We start from the raw sequence: 10,680 nt of genomic DNA, 5'->3' as shown, positions 1-10,680 counted from the left end.
GGAGGCTGAGGCAGGAGAATGGTGTGAACCCGGGAGCGGGAGCTTGCAGTGAGCCGAGATTGCGCCACTGCACTCCAGCCTGGGAGACGGAGTGAGACTCCGTTTCAAAAAAACAAACAAAAAAAAGAAATCCCTTTGTGTAAAAATACAAATAAAAAGCTATGTGTGTATAGGAAATTATATACACATATTAAAGGTTTATATGTCCTTCTGTGGTGGTTTAAATGGAGATATTTACCAAACTTTCTAAAACAAATGAGAACCATAAAAAGCAAAAGGGCTGGGCACAGTGGTGCACGCCTGTAACTTCAGCACTTTGGGAGGCCAAGGTGGGAAGAGTGCCAGTGGACAGGAATTTGAGATCAGACTGAGCAACACAGCAAGACCCTCTTTCTCAAAAAATAAATAATAAATAAATAATCAGGTGCATTGGTCTTTGTCTGTAGTCCCAGTTACTTGGGAGGCTGAGGTGGGAGGATCACTAGAGCTTAGGAGTTGGAGGCTGCAGTAAGTCATGATTGTGCCACTGCACTCCAGCCTAGACAACAGAATGAGATCCTAACTCTTAAAAAAAAAAAAAAAAAAAAGCAAAAGAATTATGTATTTTAATAGAAGAAAAATATTTTAGGGAAATATAAATCAGTAATAGTTTCAGACACCATAAAAGACACTGTAAAAATCAAGACAATGACTAATATTTGACACAAATGTTAAAATAGTCATTATAGTATTTCATATTGCCTTTGCTTTGCTTTGGCTGAAAGAACCACAAATACCTCATTTTTAGAAGTTAACAATTTTGCAAAACATGTTATTAAGCAGTTGAAGACTATTTGTATGAAGACTCAATACAGTATCAATGAGTAACAATAATAACTTACAGGTATTTCAATTCTTGCTTTAAGCATCTGGTCTTTTTTAATATTCTGAACTTGAATTGCAGATCCTGTTAAAATGCTGGTTCCGGAACTACTGCAATCTACAACATAGACTGGAAGGTTTGGAGCACCTGAAAACTATTTGAAGGATGCAAAATAATGTAAGACCCTATCAAATGTATTTGATTATTCCATAATTGTTCAAAGTTTCAAATAATTCACTAGAGCTACTATTTCTGGCAATGAATAAGAAAATTCTAAGTAAAAGTCACTAAAACTCTTGAATACTGAACAAAAAACACTAATTTTCTACTGTACTATGTAAAATTTATCTCTTTTGGAAGGAAAACCAACTTCCTCAATCACAATCCTTTTTCTTTTTTACTTAACTGGATTTTCCTTTTCTTTCTGCGGTCTTTTACCTACCTTCATTTAAGCATCATTCCCAATTTTTTTTTCCCCTAAAGTAAAGGAATAAAGAATGCTATTCCATAGGCAGAGCAGCCCATTCCCAATCTTGAAAGACATTTTTGTCTTTCTATTCATGTATAATTCATGTGAAATGAGAGGGACAGAGTCAAGGAAGGAGAGGTGAGTAAACCTTCATCCACGAATTTACAAAACTGGGCACAGGTGGCATCTTAATTGGTTTAGGAATGATTAAAAAAAAAAAAAACTATTGGCAATAAGATCCCACAAATCCCTCCATGGAATAATCATTTCAGACTTAAATCCTATGTAAGATTTACTATTAAGTGGCTAAAACAGTCACTGCCACTTACTATAAGGGACTCAGAATAATCGAAGTATCTTCCAATAAGCTTACCTTACAATGAACAATCAATTTTGGTTGTGCTGTTATGTTGTCTGATTCATCTAAAACTTCCACCTGAAATGGGAAAGCTGTTCCATTTTCTATAACTAAAATTTCGGAATCAGGTTTCACTTTCAATCGACGAGGCTGACCTAAGAGTAAATTATACAATGAAATACATATTCAGGTTTCAAAGACTGAAGTACTGAAATAACAAAAGAAACAACTTTAGCATTAAAGACTCAATATTTTATAAATATTGCCAAGAAAGAAAAATATAGGTAATGTCCATGTTTAATCGGTTTCATCCCAAAATGCATAGATTCAATACATGACAAGACTTATCTCAACTGTGTAAAATGCTTGGTGTCTAGGCTAAGTTTTATTCCACAAGGTACGACACAGTGATAATTCACATTAGAAATCACCTAAAATCTTTAAAAGATACTGGGGAAAAGGTCAAAAAGAAAAATAACGGCTTATTAAAACTATTTACCAATATGACATGATGATTTTTCCGGCACAAGTAACTATATGTTTTAGACATTCAAAGAATTAGTTCTTGTAATGACATGATCAGGTCATTCACTTGTTAGATTGTCCACTACCTCTGATGTCATAAGCAATTAACATCACAAATTTCCTCTAAGATTAAGAAAAGTAGGCTTATACTTCTGCAGTAAGCCAGTCTGATTTGTTCCATAAACACTGATATTTTAAAATTCAATTAATGCTACATACTGATAACACAAGTATATGGAGAGAATTACTGAAAATATTTATTATACTTTGTACTAATATTAGTTAATATTCATTTATTTACTATATATGAAGTATTGTGCTAAGTTTTATTAAGGATTATTTTTACATAAACGTCACAATAATCTTAATGAAGATATTACTATTATCATCCCCATTTTACAGGGAAGGAAACTGGGATTCAGATAAATTAAGTATTTCTTCCAGGTCACCAGGCTAGTAAGTAGCAAACATAGGTTTAAATCCTGATTTGTAATTTGAAACTCCTTGACTTTTATCACTATACCATGATACTTCCTATCTACCCCCCAAAAAAACTATCTAGCTACTAAGAAATATACTACTCAAATCCATACTTATTATTTAGTAATCTAACCTCTAAAATAAATGAATGTTTGTTGATATGTATGATTTTTTTCTTGTACTTCCACCAATGGACCTACCTAAATTCTTTAACAATTCACACTGGAGGAAAATGTCAAACAACTTGAATTTGTGAAAGCAAATAGCGGATATGTTTCTTTTTACCTACAACCAGTAACAAGATCACATATGCACACAGATATGGTTGTGGTATTGTTCATATCAGAGCTAAAACTAACAAGCTAAACATTGCTGTGTTTTACAGGTGTAGGCAGTTCTTACTTGGCACAGTAGGTGTTAATGAAAACTCTTGCGTATTGCAACTGTGTCCTCCATTGAGTACTACAGAACTGTGCAAGGCAAGGACTACCTGTAGTAACTCATTTAATACTCCTAACAACCCCAAGGGAGTAGATATTATCTCATTTTACACAAGAAGAAATTGAGGCATAGAACAAGTTTACCTAGACACTAACCCAGCAGGGCTGACTCCAGAATGCACTTAGAACCTCGACTATAGACTGCCTCTCAAATTAGCCAGCATATTCTATCCTATGTAACTTTAATGCAACTTCATTTTCTCAAGTTAAGTCCTTAACTTAATAAAAATAACATTAGAAATTTTTCTTCTTAAAATATGAAACAGTTGTATAAACAAAATGTAAAGAACAGACCCATCTCTAATAAAGCCTAATAGATATATTCCAAGAAACAGTTCCCCAAAACAATTTCAATACCCAAACTTTTCTCCCAATGTTATATTTAGAATGTCAATAACATCTTCCTAAATGTTTTCCTTTTTAAAAACTGGTCATTTCTGTTAGTGCTATGATTTGACATTTAAATGTATTTTCAAGATTTATACCACTATTAAAAGCCCAAAAATCTCTAACTTTATAGCAGTATACTTTAACATAAGAATATTACTTTAAATAATTATGAATATTTCTTGAAATAATATTACCAGGTAGTAATTTCATTTTCAAAATCTGTGAGTCTTCTTTTAAGCCTGGCAGAGTAACCTTCAGATTATAATTCTGTTGAAAAAAACAGTAAAAATTAAACCCAGTCCTAAATACATACTTAAGTAGTTTATCACATCAATTCTGATTTATATTTTGGTTTTATTTACATACCATTGTAGAAATTACTTACCAATTTTATACTTACTAAAATTATCATATACGGAGTCAGAAATATTAGAGGAAAAAAATTGATCAATATTGCTTCCTTACAGACAGTGAAATGAACAGAATTACAGTAGAACCTACTTTTCCAAAATAGGAGTATCATTTTAGGATCAATTTTTCTCTTAAATTTTTATTCTCAAAAGGCATAACCTCTGAATAATTATCATAATCAAGATAGACATTATAAAACATATGAAATAGTAAAGTAGAAAGAAACAAAAATCACAAAATTTTGAAATGCAGTGTGGTACTCTATATTGGTTCCTGGAGCAGAAAAATAAATTAACTGGAGACAATAAAAAAACTCCACAGTTTTGTTAGTAGTATTTTGTCAATGTGTGGATAAATATATAAAGTTCTGTCAGACATTAACAGGAAGAACTTTCTACATGCAACCTCTCTATACTATCTTCGAACTCCTTTGTAAGTTATTTCCTCTAAAGTTATTTCAAAATAAAAAGGTTTTTATAATCTAGGAATTTCTAGTAAGTTTATCTTACTAAAGTCAAATTTTCTGTGAATTTCAAGTTCTTTTTCCAGAAAAATCTGAATTCAGAAAGAATCAAGAACTCAATTGCTGACTTGATTATACAAAGCAGTATACAGTACTTGAAAAAAACACACATGCTCTGTTTTAAACATCACACTGATAGGGAAAATATTTAAATATTTAAAGTAATGATACACTGAAAAAAAAAATTAGCTACAGTGTTCCTTTTAGTCAGTTAAGTCTATTAGCTGCTTTATAGACCTAACTGAAAAATTACTTTCTTAGAGTTTCTATCTTTAGCTTCCGTGTTTTTTTTTTTAGACCAACAAACTATGCATAGGATTCCTTCCTTAACTGTATCTCTCACCAAACACTTCCTTTTATCTAAATATCAAAGTGGTATGTTTAAAGTCATTTTTGTTCTAAGAAAAATATTCAAAAATGGACAGAAACAGTAGGAGAAACAGAGAAAAAAAAAAAAACCAAAACAGCACAGTCCTGGATAACTGTGCCAAAAAAATGACTTTGAATGTGAAAGAACTGAAATAGCGATAATGGGAACAGATGAAAAATATTTAATTCATGTTTAACCAACAACAGTAGGAAACGTGCCAATTTTTCTTACAGATGTAACTGGTAAGTCAGGTGGCATAATGCTGATAAATTCCTAAAAACCCAATTACTGTCATCTGTTTTTTAAAAATAGGTCATTCCACTTTTCATTTACAATTTCATTCTTACCATATGAAATAAATACTTAACAAGTATCATAGGATCTATACATAATGCTTACCTTGCCTTGACAAGAGTTTACAGGGCCCTTAGCTGTAACACCTCGAATTACACAATTTGGTCCTTTGGTTATTTCTTCATAATGTAAAGATAAACCACTGGGGAAAAAAAATTATTTTTTAACTCCCCTCAATTGCCTACAAGTAAGCTGCAAATGTGTTTTTGCTTTCCTATGTAACATTGCCATGTCTATTTTTCTAATAAAATTTTTTTATATATAAAGAACTAAACAGAAAAAAATTCCCATGGATTTCTTTTACAAAGAAAACTGATCCAACAAGTATTAATAAGTGATGCCAATGGGTTAAACACTGAAAACGATACAACAGGTATAATGCAAATTAAAATAGCACATATTGAATTAGTAAAGATACAATGTAGTACCTAATCTAATGCTAGACCATGTATACAAGCCTAAGAAAAGGAAATACCCAAAGAAGCCAGGTTTAAGGATGTCCTCAGCATTTAACATGAATTCTTTCAAATATTTCACCAGTGGGATTTTAGAGACTTATGGGCATCTATTATTAAAATAAATGGCAATTTAGATAAAAGTCCAAATAATAACAGACAGGCTTATGAGGACATAAACCGGCAAGATCATCTAATCTACTTCCATGAGTAATATGGTTCCTAAAGCTGATTCCAAAGCTAATTTCATCAGATTTGACCAGATGTAGACCTTTGCAGTGGCAAAATTTTACTCTGTCAAAGGTAAAGGGGAAAAAAGTAAAAAATATACCATGATGGAGAAAAGCCTAATTTGTCTGAGGAATGGAATTTAAGTGTTTACAGGTAATTTCAGAATAAACTGTAAAGCTCATTTGAAAAAAGATGTAATGTGGCACACAAGATAAAATAAATCCCCTGGGAAAGATGGCACATTAAACATATACACCTACTTTCACTGTCTCTTAAAATCCCACTAATATGACAGTAAAGGGATTTATTTTATTATTAAAGGGAAAAATAAAGAAAAAACAGAAAGGAAGCAGAGACAGGGCAACCAAACTTATCTGCTAGAAAACAGGACAGACAAGTGGCAAATATCAGCAGTCTCCAAAAAGCTGAATCATAAAATAGAAATAGAAAAAGCTAGAAACCAACCTCTATTATAGAATGCCCAGGTACTGTTCAGAATTGGCAAAAGGAAAAGCTTTAAACAAACAAGCAAAAAGACTGATGAAAAGTTTAGATCTCAGATCTCCAGATCTCTCCTCTCTGCCTCTGGCAGATGAGTGAAAGATAAATCTCTGAAAAGGTTAAAACAGAAGATCTCTGAACCAGGGACAGGAGGTAAGTTGAGGATGAGAATGAAATACTCAAAAGAAGAGAAGAGGTAATCTGGAACGAATGCATATGGATACTGAGACCTCTCCTCCCCAATTGCCACCCCAGCCATGTTCTTTGATTAGAAACCAAACCATTCCCTGCTCCAGGCAAAAGACTGAAGATTCTTCTTTGAGGAAACTGCCCAGCCCAAGACCTAAAAATACCAACAGGATTTCCCCCAACAATGTACTCCAGACAGATCATCCCACAGTGGAGCTCACAGGCAACAGCCTCTCCACTCTTTCACCTGCATTCCAGTCTCCTACTTATTTACAAGCAGACGACCAATAACCAGACATCTCTAGAGACCAAGAACAAGCAATCGACTAAGTTGGGGACAACAGAGTATCTGTATAGGCAAAAGAAAACTTTAAAAAAAAAAAAAAACCAACCATTTGTTTTATCAGTGAAAACGGTACTACATTCATAAAACAAAAAGAGGGTCTTCAAAAAATTTCAGAGAACCAGAAAGAACTCACAGCAACTAAAAATACGTTAGCAGAAAGGAAAAACTCAATGGAAAGGTAGTAAGCAGAAGGTTGAGAACATTTATCAGAAAGTAAAACAGAAACACAAAAAGATTGAGGACATTTTTTTTTTAAATTGGGGATTCAGTACAGAAGGTCCAACATCCAATAACTAAGAACCCTAAAAGAGAAAACAGTGATGACAAAAGACACAGAATGAAGTATTTCAAATAATGAATTAAGAGACATTATATCATACTTGCAAAAGAACATGGAGTAAGACATAAACACCTTAACTTCAGCAATAAATTCAGTCAAAATATAAACTTCAGTGAAGCAATTTATATATGACACTAGTCACAGAGGATAGCTTGGAGCTAAATTACTCAGATACAATAAAATTCACTAATATTTTAAATTATACTAAAGTTGAACACCTTACACACAAAAAAAATTAAGCTGAAAAAAAGAGCGAATGCTTAGCAAATATGAAAGGACAAATATGTACTGATCCTTCAAATTACCTTGCTTCAAGAACTGGCTGAATATCAGTTACTAGTTGACTGGTATGACCAAATTCATCCTGAAACTCCAGAGGGATATTAAATGGAACTCCAACACGAAAAAGATGATCCAGAAGAACAAATGAAAATTTCTCTGGCTTACCCTCTTCAACAAAAACAAAAATGAAATGAAAAGCAAGTACATTGGTCAGAAAATCCATTGGGGGTCAAAAACAGATCCATTTCTATACGAGAAATTTTAGAAATCTATTTTAGACTATACTAAAAATAACATTTTAAAATCAGCAACAAAAATTAAATATTATGCAGACAATCCACTTGGGAAAAACCTCCCGAGTAGCTGGGACTACAGGTGTGTACCACTACACCTGGCTAATTTTTGTATTTTTTGTAGCAACAGGGTCTCATCATGTTGCCCACACTGGTCTTGAACTCCTGAACTCAAGCTACCCACCTGCCTCCCCAGGCGTGAGCCACCATGCCCAGCCGTTGTACCTTTTCATAGGAAAGAACTTTAAAGGCAAAACACGATATTCAATAGTTATAAAATGATACATATGATGAAGTTAAATAGAAGCTCCACACGAGAAAATATTTGCAACATGTGTAATAAGGAAAATTCAGACTACATGAAACCCTCCTATAAATAGGCTGTTCTCAAAGTGTGGTCTCTAGTCTTGAAATTTTAGCATCCCCTGAGAACTTACTAGAAATGCAAATTCTAGGGCCCACCTCAAACCTGCTGAATCAGAAACTCAGGGTGAAATTCAGCAAGCTGTGTTTCTTTTCGGGTGAATCTGATACAAACTCAAATTTGAGAACCACAGCTTTAAACTATTAAAATGGGTATAGTAAATTAACAAGCATTCATAGATGGCATACAATGTCCAATAATGGCTAGAAGAGGTATACAATCTAAAAATTAGAGAAGCAGTTTCACCACCAACTATGCTAAATAAACATATAGTTCAGCCAGGAATGAGCATGCAGTCAACTGGAACTCTCATAGTGAGAAGTGAAGGTACTTCTTGGCATAGCCTTTTGGGATGTCCACTTCTCGGCATCACGCTAAGGAGATTCTAACATATGTACAGAAAGCAGCATAATTTTTTTTACCAAATAGCACTACGGTTTCTAATAGCCAAAAACTTGGAAACAATCAACATGATTCATCAACAGGAAACTGCTTAAACTACAGCAAACCCATCTTATGAACATATGTTCCACAGGTGTTAAAAGAACACAGAGATTTATGTATAAAAAAGTCTCCTAAAACATTAAAAAAAAAAAGAAAACCACTCCAAGGTGGTCCTTCTTGATACCACAGCTACTTAGATTTAGATCAGTTCTCTCCAAAAACCCTGTAACAATGACTCTATAAAAGCAGTAAACAAGAAAAAAGATGAGAGTAATAGAATTGGAAAGCCAAAGAACATATGAGTAAGTGTAACTGACTTAGCAGAAAGACCGAAGAACATCAAATACTCAAACAACAAAGTAAGCAGAGACCGAATCTGATTCACAGTTATCAGATGCCCAAAAGTCTCAGGGATGGCTGTAGAAAGTTGTAGTGAAACTGAAATAAAACAAGGTTAGCTGAAGTCAGTTTGAGAAACAGTTTCGCAGATCCCCATCCTTCAACGCATGGGCTAGTCAACGACCCTCCTCATCCCCAGCAAAAGATGGAAGGTTAATTCTTTAGGGAAAGAAGAAAAGGTCCAGAAGTGAGAGACACACCACTACTAAAAGTGTCACTGATCAGGCGTGGTGGCTCAAACCTGTAACCTCAGCACTTTGAGAGGCCAAGAAAGCAGGATAACTTGAGCCCAGGAGTTCAAGACCAGCATGGGTAACATAGTGAGACCCTGTCTGTATTTTAAAATATAACTAATTAAATTTAAAAGTGTCATTGAAAATAGGAAAGTGTTTATTGAAAATAGGAAAATCAAATGGAAAATTATATACTAAATGTGAGGACTCCCACAAACACACACAAATGGTCTTTCCCAGCTTGGTTCCCAAAACGCTGGCAGCTAGGTCTTTACCCTTTTAGCAGGTGACTGAAAGGCTCCACTCTGGGGAATGGAAAAAGCCAAAGGGACAAGACCTAAAAATTATCGTATCATAACTTCCCCCAAGGAAATTTAAGTTTTTAAGTGCCCTATTCTTCAGTGTAAGCAAATCACTAATTATGTAAGAGAATATCTAATAAAGACAAGGAGAAAAAAAAGGAACATGGAGGAAACAAACTATGAATCAGGAAAAATGCTATAAAAAAAAAACTATTATTAATATCCTCAGAGAATAAAGATACTAAATTCATGAAGTAGGAAGAGAACGCTTAAGGAATTGTTTAACAAGATTATTCTAAAAGAGATTTTAGAAACTAAAAATGGTAGCAAAAAGGAAAAAATAGCATAGAACATCAAGCTGTTAAGAAAATCTCCAATAAGGTAGTAAAACAAAACCAAGAGATGGAAAGTAGGAAAAACAAAAATAATATACCAATCCTGAAATCCAACATCTTAACATTAGATGTTTTAGAAAGAAAGAACAGGCTGGGCACAGTGGCTCAAGCCTGTAATCCCAGCACTTTAGGAGGCCGAGGCAGGAAGATGGCTTGAGGTTAAGTGTCTGAGGCCAGAATGGGCAACATAACATAGTGAGACTCTGTCTCTACAAAAAAATGTTTTTTAAAAATTAGACAGGGCCAGGTGCGGTGGCTAACATCTGTAATCCCAGCACTTTGGGAGACTGAGGCCCGCGGATCACCTGAGGTCAGAAGTTCAAGACCAGCCTCACTAACATGAAGAAACCCCATCTCTACTAAAAATACAAAATTGGCATGGTGATGAATGCCTGTAATCCCAGCTACTTGGGAGGCTGAGGCAGAAGGATCACTTGAATCAGGGAGTCGGAGGTTGCAGTAAGCCGAGATCACACCATTGTACTCCAGCCCTCCAGCCTGGGCAACAAGAGCAAAACTCCATCTCCAAAAAAAAAAAAAAAAAATTAGGTGCAGTGAGCTGCAATCACACCACTGCACTCCAGCCTAGACAACAGAATGAGAT

General features: G+C 34.3%; 1 protein-coding gene across 1 annotated transcript in view; it reads right to left on the bottom strand.

Annotated features, from left to right (window-relative positions):
• The window catches only part of SMCHD1 (structural maintenance of chromosomes flexible hinge domain containing 1), a 156,572-nt gene that overhangs the window by 74,527 nt on the left and 71,365 nt on the right, over window positions 1–10,680 (bottom strand). Inside the window, exons 20-24 of the mRNA XM_011957791.1 lie at window positions 7,610–7,754; window positions 5,288–5,384; window positions 3,779–3,851; window positions 1,705–1,844; window positions 882–1,016 (exon numbers count right to left, since the gene is read on the bottom strand). Of these exons, the coding sequence (XP_011813181.1) occupies window positions 882–1,016; window positions 1,705–1,844; window positions 3,779–3,851; window positions 5,288–5,384; window positions 7,610–7,754 (590 nt within the window). The remainder of the gene's footprint in view (window positions 1–881; window positions 1,017–1,704; window positions 1,845–3,778; window positions 3,852–5,287; window positions 5,385–7,609; window positions 7,755–10,680) is intronic.

This window comes from Colobus angolensis, unplaced genomic scaffold, assembly GCF_000951035.1.
Source record: "Colobus angolensis palliatus isolate OR3802 unplaced genomic scaffold, Cang.pa_1.0 Scaffold45, whole genome shotgun sequence".
NCBI lineage: Eukaryota > Metazoa > Chordata > Mammalia > Primates > Cercopithecidae > Colobus > Colobus angolensis.
Note: the sequence above shows the minus strand (reverse complement) of the source record. Positions and strands in the feature narration are given on the sequence as shown.